This window comes from Lynx canadensis, chromosome D2, assembly GCF_007474595.2.
Source record: "Lynx canadensis isolate LIC74 chromosome D2, mLynCan4.pri.v2, whole genome shotgun sequence".
Lineage (NCBI taxonomy): Eukaryota > Metazoa > Chordata > Mammalia > Carnivora > Felidae > Lynx > Lynx canadensis.
The window spans coordinates 2,010,138-2,027,720 of NC_044313.2; the positions used below are offsets into that span (position 1 = coordinate 2,010,138).

Sequence of the window (17,583 nt, forward strand, 5' to 3'; positions counted from 1 at the left end):
ATTCACCTGTAGTTGAACATGGTTCAACCAAACATTCTAATGTAGTTGATTTTATGAGGTTTAACCTACTTATAAATTTGTGTACTGTTTTTCCTTTTTAAGCATTAAAATTAAAAAAAATTTTTTTTAACATTTATTCATTTTTGAGAGAGAGAGAGAGACAGAGCATGAGCGGGGAAGGGGCAGAGAGAGAGGGAGACACAGAATCCGAAGCAGGATCCAGGCTCTGAGCCGTCAGCACAGAGCCCAACGTGGGGCTCGAACTCACGAAACGTGAGATCATGACCTGAGCCGAAGTCGGACACTCAACCGACTGAGCCACCCAGGTGCCCCAAGCATTAACAATTTTTTAAATGTTTATTCATTTTTGAGAGAGAGAGACAGGCAGACAGACAGAGCATGAGTAGGGGAGGGGCAGAGAGAGAGGGAGACACAGAATCCGAAGCAGCCTCCAGGCTCTGAGCTGTCAGCACAGAGCCCGACACGGGGCTTGAACTCACGGACCGTGCGTGCGATCATGACCTGAGCCGAAGTCAGACGCTTAACCAACTGAGCCACCCAGGCACCCCTTTCCAGCATTTTTAAAAAGCATTCATATAATCCTTTGGAAAACACTTGGATGAGGTCATAATATTCAATTCGTTGTCAATTCAGAAATCCTGAATTTTCATTCATTTCTTATATTCTCCAAATTTGCTGTTTCAAATAATACTCTGATGATCATATGGACGTGTGTACTTTGTGTGCGGAATTGTTTCCTACGGGCTACGAACATGTGGTCGATAAACCGAATTGCTCTGGGAAGAATAGTTCGGTGGCCACGTCTGAGAGTTCCTGACACGGCGTTTCCCAGCAGCCCCAGCAGCACTGAATAGTAAGAAACGTAAATACCATTTTTTGAATACTATAGCTGTCTGCCTGGGATTTATGTCTTGTCTCTCTCCTGTGCTGTGGTTCCTTTTTTCTGGACTGACGGCCGTGGCCTTTGGCAATCCGGATCTTCAGATACCGTGTGGTTAGCGATGAGACCCTGTTCTAATCATGAAGATGCCCTTGGGGAGGGAGGCGGACCACCCCTCTCACTGCCGGAGCAGGATTCCGCCCGTCGCTAAGGTGAAAACAACCCGCAAATGTAAATCAAATCGGCGGAGGATGTTGTGCAACGATGGCACAAAATTCTGTTTATGTGTCAAAACAGAAGAAAGGAGCTGAAGTTGCTAAAGCCCCATGAGCACTGGGAGGTGAGGGCGGGAGTCGAGGTGCCCAGAGTTCAGGGGAAGCGGGCAGACCCCTTGCTCACCTCTGGACCCACCTGTAGCTCACCTGGCTCACCTGGGCTCGTGTGGACCGCTCCCATGTCTAGGTTTAGAGATTGGACATCTCCGTGGATGATTTTCAACCAGGAGGTAACCCCCACGTCCCCGTCCTACGCGGGACAAATCTCAGGCAGCCGTGGGCCTGTTCCACGTGAGTCTTCCGAGGTTGCCGGTGGGACCGGCCCCGGGGCCCGCCGTGGTCACCTGCTCATTTGTGCGGTGTCCTTGGCTTTTCTCCTCCCAGCATGCCTGCGGCTGCCCCCCAAACGCACCGCCTGCACCCAGGCCTCATCCCGGCGGCCTACAGGGGTGCCCGTGCCTCCCCACCAAGGACGAGCCGAGCCGGGAGCACGCCTGTCCTTCCGGCCTCTCACGCTGCCTTTAATTGTCAGGAGCTCCGGAAGACACAGCCATGCGTTCCAGGAAATTGGGTAAAGAGGGTAATGGTATCGCTAATTACAGCGAACACTGTATTCGGTATCAGCCTGAGCCTGTGGGACGCAGCGGGAGAGGAGGGAAGAGGGAGGACGGGAACAGGGGTGGAGGGCAGCTATGCAGATTCTCGGAACCAGAACTCGTCCGCATAGACCTGGTGCCACCAGGGTTTGTGGGAGGTGGCTGGCGGCGGGGGTGGGGGGGCACTGCGGTGCTCAGGAGGAACCGGTCCTGGGAGGGGAGCCGTGGGCGGACTGGGTGGGGAGCTGAGCTGGGGCTGGGGGCTCCTGAGTGGCGTGGACAGACTGGCAGGCACACCCCACGCAGACACAGACTAAACAAGGGGCCGCGTCTCCAGCCTCTGGTCCTGGAGGCAGAGGTCAGTGGGCTCAGGCCGGAGGGAGGTTCTTGGCCCTTCTCCGGGGGCCACTGGGCCTCCGGTGTGGCTAGGCAAACACTACGTCCACCTGCACCCAGTGGTCTTGGGGTGCCTGGGAGACCCCTGCACCTGCTCCCCGCCTCCCTCCATCTGGTGACAGATACCTTCTGCTGCCCCCGATGGACACTTTGGGGAACTTGCCTGAGCCCAGGGGACCAGCGATGGCGGAGTGTGGGGCCCTGCCAGGGGCCGGGGAGCACGGCGGGTCCCCGGGGCCCAGCCCAGCCCACTGGTTAGCAGCTGCGAGAACAGGCCGTCACCTCACACGCCTGTGAGGGGTCTCGCTCTCCTGTTTCTCTTTTCTTTGGTTTTTCACATGACACGAGGAGACGTTATACAGGAGCCTCGCTCACCTCCCGGCACCAAGACAGCGTGTGCAGGCAGAAGCCTAAGACAAGAGCCGACGGGCCAGGCAGGTGCGGCCCGTGTCTCAGAGGCCAGTGTCCTTGTCACAGAGCTGGGAGGTGCTTGTGACAGATGCCCTTCTGCGGGGCGTGGAGGCCGTGAAAACCAGAGGGAAAAGCCACCCTACGGATGGACCATCCACCCTCCAGGCTCCGTATCACATTTACGAACACAGAGGAAGGAAAGAGTAAACACGACGTGTTTGAGAATCAAATTTGGGCAAAACCGTTGGCTTCTGAAATAAGTGCGTTTTGTGTTTGAGATGGAAATTGCCCCCGAGAGCCTGAGACCACCCAGCTCCATGTTCCTGAGCCCAGCCAACAGCCAGGGCACCCCAACAGAGCCCTCAGGAGGTGACCGGACGGTGCGGGGGGCGGTGCCGTGGACGGACAGGCGACTCAGTCATATCACCTGTCCACAGGCTCATCGTCTGCCCCACAGGGCATGAGAGGGGAGCCCCGGTGGCCCTGCCACCCCCCAATGTGCCCCGGAGCCCGTCGTCCTGCCAACTGACCCTCAAGTTCGGGGCTGGGCACGAGCCATCCGTTTCCAGCCTTCCTTCATTTTCTCTGGTCCTTAGGGTCCCTGGTCTTGTGTGTGATCCAGTGAGTGACAAGCTCGTGAAATGGCCTTTGGCTTTGAAGATAAAAGCAGCGTCTGCCTGCTTCCTTCGCGGCGTCCTGCCTGCGGGGGCCTTTCCGGTTGTGACGGCCTCCCGGGAGGCTCTTGCTGGCCTATCGCCTGGTGTTCCGGCCGGAACGCGATGCGAGACCCTTTTCCTCCGGTTTCAGAGGCTTTGGTGGCGCTGGGGCTGAGGTCAGAAACGATCTCATCGGCGATTTTTCTTCCTCGTGCACAAGACCTTGGTTACTTTCAGGGGGCTTCTGATAGAGGGTGGGTCTCGCCTGTGCCCAGCAGGTGGAGGGGGCCGAGGAGGTCCCTCGCTCAGGGAAGATGGGCCCTGCACGGGAGCAGCTCAGGGCTTGGCTGGCCAAGAAGCCGCCATGGGGCCCTGGCTGAACGAATGGCTGGCCAGTCAGATCTCAAGAAACGGAGCCCTCGGGAGGGTGGGTGCTGGGGTCCAGGGAAAAGAGCGCTGGAGGACGGGGAGCAGTTTGGGGACCAGACCACCGTCTCCAAGCACTGCAGTGACCAGCCTCCATTTGCAGCTGGTTCCTGCAAAACACTCGGGGGTTTTCCCAGCGAGGTTGTCTTCGCGGGGAGCACGTTGACAGCGGCTGGAAGAGGGCCCGGCTCCTGCGGCCATGGTGCTAGCGTCTCCCCTGCCTCTCATCGTCCTCCCCCTGCCGCTCCCAGCAGCGACGTCTGTGGGTGCAGATGTGCCACACAGGGACACCCCCCCCAGCCAGCCATGTGGCACCTCTGGTCCCCGCCCGGAGGTCAAGGCCTGTCCGCAGGCCATCTTACAGCTGCGTCTGCCAGGAGTGTCCTCGGCAGCATAGATGCCAGGGAACCAACAGCAAGTCAGGACCTAGAGACGACGGGGAGGGCGCGTGCCCGAGGAACGCCAGGAGCAGGAGGCTGTGCGGGAAGAAGGCAGGGCCGTGGCCCAGCACCCAGTGACCCGTCCAGCACGTGCCCACGACGCTGGCCAGCGATGACACCCCAGCGTGGACGAAATAGAGAACGTGCGCGGGGCTCAGGAGAGGCTGGCGGCAGAGTCTCCCGGTGGCCGGCACACCCGGGCGCTCAGACGTGCCTGGATCACCGTTGCTGATGGTCGGGAGCTGATCGCGGATCACGGAACACGGCCCCGTGGGGGAGACCGAATCGGCACAGAACACCGCCCGGCTGCAGAGGGACGGCAGGACTCTGCACGCGAGGGTTTAAAACTGCTGAAAAATTCCACCGTTCAAAGACGAAATCACGGGGAAGCGCCAAAGTGTCGGGAAGTGTGGGCTGGACATAAGAGAGAAAAGCCGTGTGCTGGAGTCAGTCCTGGGCCCGCCGGGTGGGCAGGATCCTGAGGCAGCCCCAAGGTCCCCACCCCCGGGTGCACCCCCGGAGTAACCCCCTCGTTTGAGACTGGGCAGGCCCGTGAATAGGGTGGTGGGCCAACCCGGAAGGACATTACGTGATGTAATGTAAGCCTGGGGCTCGTACAGACTCTTCCTGTGGGTGTTGGAGAAGCCAGCCACTTGGCATGGGGTGGGGGGCCACGGCAGGGAACACGGTGGCCTTGGGGCTGAGAATGGCTCCTGCTGGCACCCAGCAAGAGTGGGGAGACCTCCTTCCCGGCCCCGTAGAATGAACTTACCTAGACGTGACCTTGGGGACGTGGGAGGCGCAGGCCTAGTGAGATCAGGCTCTGTCTGCAGCGATGCTTGTAATCGATCCTAACGGCAATGATCCGGGGTCCTCTGGGAACAGCTGGGTCTCACAGACAAGGCTGTGCCCCCGCAGGTGGCGAATGTTCCAACATGGCCATCCATCCGTCCCATCTGCTCTGATCCCCAGCCCTGGGTCCCATACCTGGTTGTCCCTCTCGCAACCACGACCGCCATTCTCTGAACTTGGGCAGCACCTGTTAGCATGGCTCTCAGGTAATGTGACGACACCTGTTCTGTCACTGTGAATTACAGTCATTGTAGACGCGGCTTATCTCCTCTTACAGATTGCAAATTCCTTTGGAGGCAACCATATACCATTAATTTTTTTTAATGACTTTATTATACGTCTAGAATCCCCCAAATTCTCATAATCCTGGTAGAGTTAGTTATGTGACACCGATTCTGTGGCATCCTTTGCCCTCCCTAGCGAGCTGAGAGACGGGTCCCTAGCAGGTGGACAGGAGCCTGTGTGCCTGGGCTGAGCCGAGGCGGCCCACAGTTTCTCTCCACAGCTGCCCTAACGGTGCTGTGGTCGGGAGCCAAAGAATGATGGGATCGCTCTGCCTGGATGCTTCCCCGGGAACCCTGTCCCCAATCCCTGGGGCGTGTCCACACTTTACCATGTTCTCCTTGGAAGAAGTCCCCGGGTGGAGCCTGGGTCATCCCGCCCAGTAACGGAGCTCATGAATATTAACAAGGGGTTTTGACTTTTGTTAGTAAAGGTAGAAAGCGTCGATTAAAAACAACCCCACACGTTGTGGTGTACCAAGTAAAGCACCTGTTTATTAAAATAGTGTCTCTACCAGCAACACGTCAATGTGCTCAGAGGTGAGAGGGTGAATGGGTTTTGTTTTTGTAAAGCCACCGTTAGCTTGCTGTCTCCTCTGGGCCCAGGGTTCATTCCCCGCCCGTTGGGCCGGAGTAGCCTCCCTCAAATGCGCATCACATGTGACTGCCCGCCTTAGCTCCCCAGGTCAAGTGCAGGTCCTCCGTCAGCCTGGGACTGTCCCGCCTCTCCCCGACCCCTCCCTGCCCCCCAACGTGCTCTGCCGCTCGCGCTTGTCACATACCCCCAGCTCACGAACACGCCTTTGCACCCCAGACAGCCCCTCCTGGACCCCCCAGCCCTTTGGGAGCCTGAGGAGTGTCCATGTTCCAGAATAGTCAGTGTTCTGGAAACTGATCCCTGGGGATGGGGATGTCCCTTCGCCGTGGCCTCTCCGTGTCCGGGAGTGTCCCTCATATGGCACAGATGCCTCGCAGGGGATCATTAGCTCGCTCGTCTGCCTTGCCCCAGGCCACGGGCTCTCTGATGTCAGGACCTTGACTTTCTCTGAGCCCTCAGCACGCAGCGTGGGGCCTAGGGCGTAGTCAATCCCTAGTCCATGCTTTTAAGTGGATAAATTATTGTGTACATGACTTAAACGTTTCCTTGCTCTGTCAGCGGGGAGAAGCTAGAAGCTCCGTGTCCCACGGCGGAGAACCAGGTCACGGTTTCTGATTTGTTCTCCAGCAAAAGGAACCGCGATTCTTGGAGAATTGTCTGACTCTAGGGCTGGGGCAGGAGAGACACAAGATGAGGCCGGGGCACCTTGAAGTTCCAGAAAATAAGGAAGGGCCCCCCAAAACGATGATGGGGTACACCAAAGGCACGCTGGAGCCAGTCAGAAAACCTCTCAACGGCCAAAGCTGGAAGAATGTGGGCAAAAACAAAGCGTCTGGATGATGTTGGGTTATAACCCAGGTTAGAAATACCCATGAGCCTGTAATGATACAAATAAATGATGCGATAAATAAGTAAATGTGGGGGAATCGGTAAATACCCCCTTGAGAGTTCCAAATAGCTCGTATTGGGATACCCCCCCCAAGAGGTGGAACATAACCCGAGGAGGGGCTGCACACAGTGACTTCCCCCCCAGAAAGCACAGCGGGAAGGGGACAGAGAGTGAGTGTGAGTAGGACAGAGCTGGTGAGCACAGCCTCAGCCCAGTGGTCTGGGTCCACACCGAGTGTCGTCAGTCACCATGACAGGAAGTACTGTGATGTGATGGATGAAGACAGCACCTTGTTCTGTGCTTTTCCCCAAAACCCAGAACCCTGGTCTAATCATCTAATTATCTAAAAGATAATCCTAATAGACCATCTTACAACACTCCTGACCAGCAAAACCGTCAAGGCCAGAATAACAAGGGAAGTCGGAGAAACTCACATGACACTGTCCCGTGCTGTCCTGGGTGGGATCCTAGGGAGAAAAAGAAAACTGGGTCAAAACTAAGGAAGTCTTTTTTTCTTTGTTATTTTTTTTTTAATATTTATTCATCTTTAAGAGAGAGAGAGAGTGTGTGAGCAGGGGAGGGGCAGGGAGAGAGGGAGACACGGAATCGGAAGCAGGCTCCAGGCTCCAAGCTGTCTGCACAGAGCCTGATGCAGGGCTCGAACCCACGAACCACGAGATCATGACCTGAGCCAGACTCGGATGCCTAACTGACTGAGCCACCCAGGTGCCCCCAAAACTAAAGAAGTCTTAAATGTGGACTTTTGTTAACAACCGTGTAGACAAATCTGGCATCCATACTGATGTAGGATGTTAACAGTATGGGAAGCTGAGTAAGATATGTGGTCACTCTGTGATATTCTTGTTAACTTTTCTGTAAATCTAAAACTATTGTAACATGGTTTGTTTTTAAAAACATGGCCTACCTAAAAAGATTTAAATATTGACTAAAAATCAACTAAAATTTTTGCAAAGTGCAGACTATAAGAAATCGCCCTCTGTCATGGTCTGCGGGGTTCTGAAAGTTTTTACCGTTATTTCTGATTTCAAGATGTGACGTTCCAGAATGGCGTTCCAGCTGCACAGATAGAATGGGGGCTTCAGATCAGCGGCACGTGGCCCTGGAAGAAATCCAGGGAAGAAATAGTGGCATGAGTGTAGAATTTAATTTCCCAGCGCTCTAGGTGTTGATTTCCTGGAACGTTGGCGTGCCTAACGCTCTCGTGCAAGGCTGCGTCGCTGAGCCCACGGCACCCCGATGCTGTTTTCCCCCATCGATGATTTCAGCATGACCTCAGGCTCTGTGTTAGATGCTAAAAACAACTCTGTTGAATATCTTTCTTCAGGTGTCAGCGTTTTCTACCTGGGAGAAAGAATTACACAAAATCGTGTTTGATCCGCGTTACCTCCTGCTAAACTCTGAGGAGCGGAAGCAGGTAACGTGGTGGCGGGCTGGCGGGCCCTGGAGACCCAGCGCGAGCAGGACGCTCCTCCTGACGCTCGTGACACGCACACGCCTGTCACGTTCATTTTGTCAGAGGGGAAGGGGTAGACCCGGTGGTCTCACGTGTGAGCTTGTGCGCAGCAGTGGTTACCGGTGCAGAGGACGGTCATCCCCTCAGTGTCTTAGCAAACCATCTGGGGGTGACCCCACAGGACAGATGAAAATGCACGTGCTGGGAACACTGACCGCACCCCAGATAGCTGTGTTAAGACTCAATTAAGCTCTTATACAATGACATTGAATGAGAGGAGGGTCCCGGAAACAGTAAGAGGGTGTATGAGGGAAGGGGTGGCAGGTCCAGAGGGCAGGTCCCCAGAAAGGGCAGAGGTGGGCGAGAGGCAGCTCGCCTGGAGGACACGTTAGCCTGGCCGGTCTGCGCTGGCTGGTTGTCAGCGTAGATCATGGAGCCGATACGGCTTCCAAGATGAAGCGGACGGACGGAGGGACGGGCGGTGCTGACTGCCGGCTGAGGGACTGGGCCCTGATGCACAGCCCGGCCGGGGTCCGGTGTTCCCTGGGGGTCTCTGGGGTCTCTGGTTCCTGCTCCAGTCCTGCTTCTTCTGTCTGCACTCTTCTGAGTGTGAAATGATGCACATGGAAAGCGGGTCATCGGATCGGCCGCTGGAAACAGAGAGGGCCGGAGAGCTGTTTCAGATGTGGCCTCTGTCACCACGGCCCGCGTGCTATCAGACAGCAGAGCCCGGGGCCCAGAGGACAGAAAGGGCAAGCCCATTTCCAGCTCTGTCGTGGGTCCTGAAGTTTCCTCAAGCACACGCCGGCACGATCAGTGAAACACCGAGCGGGCAGAGCCTCGGGCTTGCGGACCCCTGCCCGTCCCGCCGATGGCAGGGCCCCGCTGGCACACGCCGGGGCTTGGGATGGTGCTGGGTCGGCCACACTGGAACATGGAACTTAGACCTTTGAGGAACTTAGAATTAATGACCTTTTTGTTGCATTGCAGCTGGCTTGTATTTTCCAGAAGGAAACATCTGAAAACGTGTGAAACGTGTTAGCAGTGGCTCCAAAAAAAAAAAAGTTACAATAGAGTCAGAGGAGGTTAGATTACGCACGCACACACACGTGTGCACACAGCCGAAGAAAACCGTAGACTTTAATCATCAGTAATATTTCGCTCTTCTGTGCGATATTAAAGAGCAAACGGTCAGGCTACTCGGCTGTGAGCACTCGTAGTCCGCTTGTTTTTGTGAAGAATGCCTTACTTGGTGAAGACCCGCACGCTGGCCATCTGCGGACCGTGCTTTCGCTGATGGCGCGGTCAGCACCATTGTTGCCAGTTCAGGGGTGTTTTTAGAGACCGTTAGCCCCTTTGAAGGAAGCTGAGGAAGCCGGCCCCCCCCCCAGGATCTTACGCTTACCCCCCGCCCCCCCGCACGTGATGGGAGCACGCGACGCTCAGTGTGCTGCTGAACTGCTCTGGGGGCGTCCTGCACGAGACGCGCACGTGAGCACCACGGGGCTGTGCGTCCCCCGCCCCCCCCCCCATGGCAGCAGGTGCAGCTGTGGCCACCTGGGCTGGGATGTCCGGGCCCCCACGCCTGGATGTGCGCTGTGCAGACAGATCAGACCGGAGTGCGCTGTTCGGGGGACGCCATCAGACAGAGGAAACTTCAGGGTCACCAGCCTGCAGCGTGGCCCCGGAGGCCCCGGGAGGAAGAGCGGGAACTGGGCCTCGCTGGCGGTCGACACAGAGCAGCATCAGAGAGCCCTGGGATCAGAAACCACCCGAGACGCAGGGGAAATGCTGCAGCTCCTATGAGCAGTGGTGCTGGAGCCGTGCCGGAGAAGGAGGCAATATCTAGGCCACACGAAACCCCAGTGCTCCTCACAGGACCCCCCCCCACCCACCCCCACTGTTGATGGCAAGCATCCGGCTAGAACCTGTACCGGCCCCCGCTGTCACATGGTGTTTCTATGGGGAAACTAGAGCTCATGGTGGGCAAACCGCCAATGGCCCGTCCTCCCCAGGGGGCTGCAAAGGAGAAGCGACTGAGCCCAAACAGAGACGAGGGTTCGGGCCACGCTCATCAGACCTGTTTCCACGGTAACAGATAGTGTTTCCTTTTCATTATGGGAGGACACGCCATAGCGGGACAATGGCCAGTGGTCTCTCTTTTAAAAAGTCGTGCCCCACTTTGAGTGGAGCTGGTGTAATTTGTCAAAGCGGGGAGAAAGACGCCGCTACGTTAAATTATAGCGGCGTAAATAGAGCGACAGGGCGGAGGGAGAGGCGAGAACTCGGGTTCCATGGGTGGGCGCTCAGCGGTAGGAGAAGCGGGTCTCCCGCGGCCAGGCAGGGTTTCTGTCCAGACTTAAAATTAGTAGAGCGAAAGCTCTGATGACGGAGCCCCACACTTTTATGTGGATAATAACCCTTCCTTCACCTGTTTTATTAGTTTAAGTTCTAAGAGCCGGCGAGGTTGCACACCACTTGCCTTGAAGGTGAGATAAGCCGATATAGTCCTACTTCAATATATAAGCACACCTTCTCCATTTAAGTCCTGCTCCTGAATGTTTCCTTTCCGTGCAGAGTCTTCAGGACAGGGGAGCATTGGGTGTTTATAATCCCGTAAGGCGAGTGGCCACTGAAAGGCAGTGTGAAATCCCCGTCCAAGCCGAGAGAGCCTCCTGCATTGGCCGAGTCTTCCCCGCCTCCCCCTCGGGGGCAGGAGTGCGGGAGACCCCCAGAGCGCTCGGGTCAAAGTCTAATGTCGGCAGTGGCCTTGGGTCCAGTTGGGACAGAGTTGCTGTTTATAGGCCTTCCAGGGTCACACGTGAAAATTGTATTGATCTTTTTATTCATGTGTGCGCACACTCTCAAGTCATCTCCAGTATTTTCTTTTTCATGCTCTTGAGGCTCGGATAGCATTAGGAATGAAGCAGCTGTCCCTACCCCCTTCGGGCTCTGGTTTGTAAATGGCGCCTCATACCACAACGATGCGCTGCCCCCATCCATTGACGGACTGACGGCTGCAGAGAGGGTCCTCGGTGTCGCGTCACTGTGTTGACTGTCAGCTCGCAAGGGAGAGGGTCCTGGGGCCATGATGCACCTGCCCACCAGACGATACTCGTATCCTTCAGGCTAGGGGACGGGGTTCTCCTGCTCAAAACCCACTTCTTGTCCAACTGGGTATCACGCAGTGTCCGAGGGTCAGGTCTTCGCTTTGGGTCTGACCACCCAGAGGCTCCGTGACGCTCCCAGGAGAGGCTTGCCGTGTCTGCGTGATGCCCCCGCCCTGATGCCCAGACCACAAGTGGTCTTCTTAGAGACTAGAGGCTGGGGGATCAGAGATGCTGGGTTGACTTTCTTTTCACAAGTTAAAATCACGTTTGGAGGCTCAGATGCTAATTGTGTCACTGTAGGAATTGACTAGAACAAATGACAAAACCTCATGTGTTCCTGGGACGACCGGCAGCGATGTGAAGGTCAGCCAGACAGCGCATGACCCCAGAAGCTGCTCACGGAATTCCGAAACAAGAAACAGGACCCACCCCTGCCCCCAAGCGGGGCTGATTCAGCGTTTGACCCCGAGATTCTCTTGGGGATCCAGGCTTAATCATGTAGACACTTGGTTCAGGAGAGCCCCTCCCTGGAGGGGCTGTGCCTTCCACCTTATGGAAAAGAAAGGCTTAACCACAGATGCTCGCTGTTCTTTTGTGTTGTGTTTGAGGCACAAGATTTCATTTCTGATATGCAACCTGTAATACTTTTCTGTGTGTGTATGTGTGTGTTTCAAGATATTCGAACAGTTTGTCAAGACAAGGATAAAAGAAGAATATAAGGAGAAGAAAAACAAATTGCTGCTCGCCAAAGAAGAATTCAAGAAACTTCTGGAGGAATCTAAGGTGTCACCCAGGTATGGAGACAGAAATGCCGGGTGACTTCGGGGCGGGAGACTTACGATGACTGTAAGAGGGCTTTTAAAGTCTGTTCTGGTTAAATCGTGTAACCTACCATTGCGGAGACCTCACAAGCGTAATGGTGAAGTTGTCGGTGACTAAGCCACCAGCCCTGCCTGCCTGCGCGGCTCACGGTTCTCTCTGCTCCCCACACCCTTCCATTTTGCTGCCCTGCCTGGTTTTCCAGCGTGGCCACCCTGACTCCATGACCTAAATAACTAGTCAGTAGGTCAGCACTCAAGATGAGGGCTAACCTCGAATCTAGGGATCAGAAAGTAAGCGCACGGAACACGAACTCGGAGACTAGGCATACAGAGCCCAAACAGCAGCAGTAAAATAAACCTCACCGTTGGTTGTGGACGTCTTCCCAGTCGGCCAGGGTGGAAAGAGAAGGGACACACACCAGGGCAAATGAGCCAAGTAATTTTGCTGCCAAAGTCACCTAAAATAACCTGGCACTGTTCCCGTGAAATAAACCAATAGGAAACTGGATGTTAGAACTTAGAAAAATGCATGAACTTAAGTCTTCTTTAAAATTGGCTTCTGTGTAAAAATGTTTATTTATTTATGAGAGAGAGAGAGAGAGAGAGAGAGAGAAAATGCAAGCGGGGAGGGGCAGAGAGAGAGGAGACAGAGAATCCCAAGCAGGCTCCATGCTGTTAGTGCAAACTCATAAGCTGTGAGATCATGACCTGAGCCAAAATCAAGAGTCAGACGCTTTTTTTTTTAATTTTTTTTTCAACGTTTATTTATTTTTGGGACAGAGAGAGACAGAGCATGAACGGGGGAGGGGTAGAGAGAGAGGGAGACACAGAATCGGAAACAGGCTCCAGGCTCTGAGCCATCAGCCCAGATCCCGACGCGGGGCTCGAACTCACGGACCGTGAGATCGTGACCTGGCTGAAGTCGGACGCTTTAACCGACTGTGCCACCCAGGCGCCCCAAGAGTCAGACGCTTTAACTGGCCACCCAGGCACCCCTAAAATTGGCTGATATTTAAGAAGTAATGAACATTGTACTACTTTTAGAAATATAGGACTATAACTTTTATAAGCCAAAAAAATTGACTTCGGTTTATTTTTATTTGGGGTTGAGATACATCTGAATGAACGTTTATGCATTATTATTTTTAATAATAATGCAGGCACTTCAGAATTTTAGTAATAATGCATAAATACAACATTATTTTTTTTAAAAAAACATTAATTGATGTTTGCTTTCTGTGAAGACATAGGCTCCCATGTTTTCATTGATAATTATTTAGTTCACCTGGTCAATAATTGGATGTTGGTTATATGGTCCTTATAAAACCTCTCCAAGTATTTAAAGGACAGATGTTTTCCGAATGGGGAAAAATGTAGCATGAATTACCCCCATCACAAAAGGCTAATCTAGAAGAGCAAATGTTCATCTAAACGTTTGTAAATTGTGATTCCCTGTGGTTAGAGATGAGAACACTGGCATCTCTGTGTCCCCACATGGTGACCCTAGGAGAGAGGAGTTGGTGTGGAGCCCCTGCCTCAGGGCACAGCCCCCCCCCTCCTCAGCCCTGCAGTGGAGTGAGGCATTGCACCTTTCTGAGCTTCCAGCATCATCTGTGGGCAGTACAACTACAGCAGACTCCCTGGGTGGTGCAGACGCAGAAGCGAACATAGCACCTGGCAGGTAGAAGGAGCTTGGTGACGGAGATGCCTCTCATCACCATCATCACCATCATCATCAAATATTCTCAATCTGTCCATTGGTAAAATGTTAACAGTAAGTCAACACATCCCCCTTCCCGTCCTGAAGACAAAGGAGAAAATACTCATAATGCATCTGGCAATTAGGAGAAAGATCTCTCACACACACACATACACACAGAGGGAAAATGACTGATAGAAATAAGAAAGTTAAACTTACTCTTCTTTAAAGGTAGGGGCGCCTGGGTGGCACAGTCGGTTAAGCGTCCGACTTCAGCCAGGTCATGATCTCACGGCCCATGAGTTCGAGCCCCGCGTCGGGCTCTGGGCTGATGGCTCGGAGCCTGGAGCCTGTTTCCGATTCTGTGTCTCCCTCTCTCTCTGCCCCTCCCCCGTTCATGCTCTGTCTCTCTCTGTCCCAAAAATAAAATATAAAAACATTGAAAAAAAAAAATAAAAAATAAAGGTAGATTAAACTGCCTGCTATGTTAAAAATGTGCGCCGTGCGTACGTACTTTTATGATTATTAAACCATTTTTATGTCAAAATGGCTGATTCTGCGACATCGTCAAGACTTTACGGACCACTTCACCTTCTCCCCTCACTGTTCCATAGGTTTCCTAGTAGAATACGTGCAGTTCAAGTTGCTGCACACGGGTGGCCGGGTGAGCTAAGCACAGGCCATCTGAGCACCCTAGAAGCAGCCTCTCGGGGTTCAGCAGCTCCGCCAGTTACACTGTGCTCTGGCCCTGTCACCACAGCCGCGGGGACGGCCAGAGCCAGCTCCCAGTCCTGCCCGGCTCTGGGGGTCCTGAGATGGGGCGAGGGGCCACGGGGGTCCTCCCCTCGGTCTGCCGCTCAGGCTGTGGGGTCTGCACTCTGTGCCTCTCCCCAGGGCCACACTGTCTGCCTCCTTTAGGTGCAGGTGGGCTGCGTCCCCAGCTGCCAGAGGGCAAAGGGGGTGCTGTGCCCGTGACTCAGGGGCTCCCCCGGCCCACTGGAAGGCCCAGCAGAAGCCAGGATGCCCCACGGCATGGCTGGGGGCCACAGATTTGTAATTCTCCCTCTCTTCTCAGGGACACTTCTTTTCAGAAGTGCCCCGAGCAGGACCTTGTAGACAAGATCTGCGCTCAGCCTCTGAACGGAAGATACGCAGGCTGCTATCCAGACAAGGGAAGAGGGTAGCAAGTCCCTGTGATTCTCATCTTGGAAGGAAGGAAGGATGAGACAAGGGCCTTAGTCCTTTAGTCCATTTGGGCTCCTGTTCCCGGGAACACAAACCAGGGGCCTCAAGCAACGGATATTCCTCACAGTTCTAGAGGCTGGAAGTCCGAGATCAGCGCTCTGGCTCAGGGTCTGGTGAGCCCTTTGTGACCTAGTCACCTCCCAAAGGCCTTGAGCCCCCCAACACTAGCTCCGGGGGGTGCCGGGAGGTCCACCTAGGATCCTGGGGGGTGTACACTTTCGGTCCAGAGAAGGAGGAAGAGGGAAGAAGGAAGGAGGGCAGCAGAGAGAAGCGCTTTCTCTCTGAGACGCGCATGAGCAGGCACAACCCCGGAGCGTGACCCAGGAGGCTGTGGGGCTGGACCAGGAAGAGGGACGCTGGTGGCAGGTGGGGATGTGTCCGGGCTCCTGACAGCCATGTCAGTGCAGCCCTCCTGTTTATGTGCGAAACGGCTGTTACATTATAATCCTTTGATACAAGAGTGAAATGTCTGCAGCGGAGTACGAAGTCCTCCACAAGGAGAAGCGGGAGGACTTCGGATCCCCGGACCGAGCTCACATAGCCCCGCGGGCCCGTTCCGGGCTGCCAGCTCGGGCCTGGGAGGGGGGAGGCCGCGGGGACCGGTGCTCGCGAAGGTGCCATTTGTCCCTGCAGGGGGCTTACCCACTTGCCCTTTGAGCCGCCCAGACCCTGCGTCGGACTCCCGGGCCCGTTCAGTTGACCTTGGGTTCTTCCACACGCCGGCCACTGCCGCCAGGCGTCCGGGACCTTTGGCGGGAAACAACACGGATCACAGAGCCTCCAGTGGAGCGGGGAGGAGGGGAGGAGTAGATGGCACAGTTGGGCTTACCACGGTTGTGGCTGTTGACAAGGGCTGCGAGGGACCCCGTCTGTGGGGTGAGTTTCCTCAAAAAAGACACGCGGAGCCCGACTGCCAGTGACGAGAGCAGACGTAAGGGACAGCGTGCCAGGCGGGGGAGCTGCCTGAGTGGCCTGTGGCAGCCAGGACATCCTAAGAGGGGACAGGAGGGGACCCGTGTGGCCAAAGCAGTGGTGGACGCAGGTGGGCAGTTGAGAGCTCCGAGTGAGGGAGGCTGAAGAAGCCGGAGAGTCTGGGTTCGTCTCCAGAGGCTGGGGAGAGGTAGCCATGCGGGTGTTCAGTGGGGTCAGGATCCCAAGGGCCCCCACGGGGAGTGGCGCCCAGCACGGGAGTAGCTGGGGCAGGTGTGGGATGCCCATTTCCTGCCCCAGATCCTGCTCCCGTCCCCTGACCTGCCCCAGATCCCGCCCCTGTCCCCCGACCTGCCCCAAGTCCCGCCCCTGTCCCCGACCTTCCCCATGTCCTCTCCCTGTGGCCCGAGGACAGCTAGATCGGGTGGTAGCGGCCGTCCACCTCTGGAGGTGATGCCAGCCTGCGGGGGTCAGGAGGTGCGGAAACCGCTCCCGGGCAGACAGGTCTCAGGAAAGTTCCTGTTTTTCAGAACCACGTTTAAGGAGTTTGCGGAGAAGTACGGCCGGGACCAGAGGTTTCGTCTTGTTCAAAGAAAGAAGGACCAGGAGCATTTTTTCAACCAATTCATACTTATTCTTAAGAAACGGGACAAGGAAAACCGACTCCGGCTGCGGAAGATGAGATGAGTGTGTGAGAGGCGCAGTAGGACAGGTGCGGAGCGGAGGGTGCCGCGCGGGGCTGCGCGCACTTCTCGGAGGATTACTGTTTCATATTGAAGCTCTCTTTTGTACGGCGTTCCGAGTCTGATGCGTTTCTAATTGCCATGGTAGGTCGCTCCCTTAATCGTTTAATTATGCAAAGTACTTGTAATATATACAAATCATAAACCCACCGCAGGTTTGTAGCTCAGCAGAAATATCTATATCCCTCTCAAGGTGTTTTCATGAGTTGATCTGAGTACCTGAAACTTTTCTCCAAACTTTGTGTGTTCCCTGGGTTCTGAGCCCCGTGGCACGGGGGCTCCTTCCGAGTGCTGGGTGTCTGTCCGGTGTCCCGAGTAGTAGCAACAGCATCATCATCACCAGTCATAGCGACGACCCTGAGCGCCTCCACACGCGGACCCCGGACCCCCGCAGCAGTCCGAGGGGGCGCCGGGCCCCAGACAGGGCGGCCGCAACGTCTGTCGGGGGTCCTACTCAAAATGGGATTATTTTGTACAAAATCATCATACGAATAGTTGAGTTATTTTTATTGTATGCCCAGTTTGCATGAGATTTTTCTCATCATCTTTGTATAAAAAGAATTTTAAATTTTTTTTAATTAATAAATATTTTAAACCAGTGTGTTTTGGTGGTAAGATTTCCACTGCGATCTCCAGCGGCAAAACAGTGTTTCAACTGAAGACAGTCTGTTTTGAAAGATTCCTAACAGTGTTTGTGAACGCACACAAGGGCTGAGTGAGCACAAACAAAAATCCTGCCTTTCAACCTGCCCGTTCTGGGTGGAGCGACGGTGGCTAAAACCCAGCTAATTAACCGCGTTCTCTAAATTGTTGCCTGTTTATTTCGCGGCTTACGGGGCC

General features: G+C 54.9%; 1 protein-coding gene across 1 annotated transcript in view; it reads left to right on the forward strand.

Annotated features, from left to right (window-relative positions):
* TCERG1L (transcription elongation regulator 1 like) overlaps positions 1-17,336 on the forward strand; it is a 197,107-nt gene extending 179,771 nt beyond the window's left edge. Inside the window, exons 10-12 of the mRNA XM_032595298.1 lie at positions 8,067-8,156; positions 11,981-12,099; positions 16,531-17,336. Coding sequence (XP_032451189.1) covers positions 8,067-8,156; positions 11,981-12,099; positions 16,531-16,687 — 366 coding nt within the window. The 3' untranslated portion in view covers positions 16,688-17,336. The remainder of the gene's footprint in view (positions 1-8,066; positions 8,157-11,980; positions 12,100-16,530) is intronic.
* The last annotated feature ends 247 nt before the right edge of the window (positions 17,337-17,583 follow it).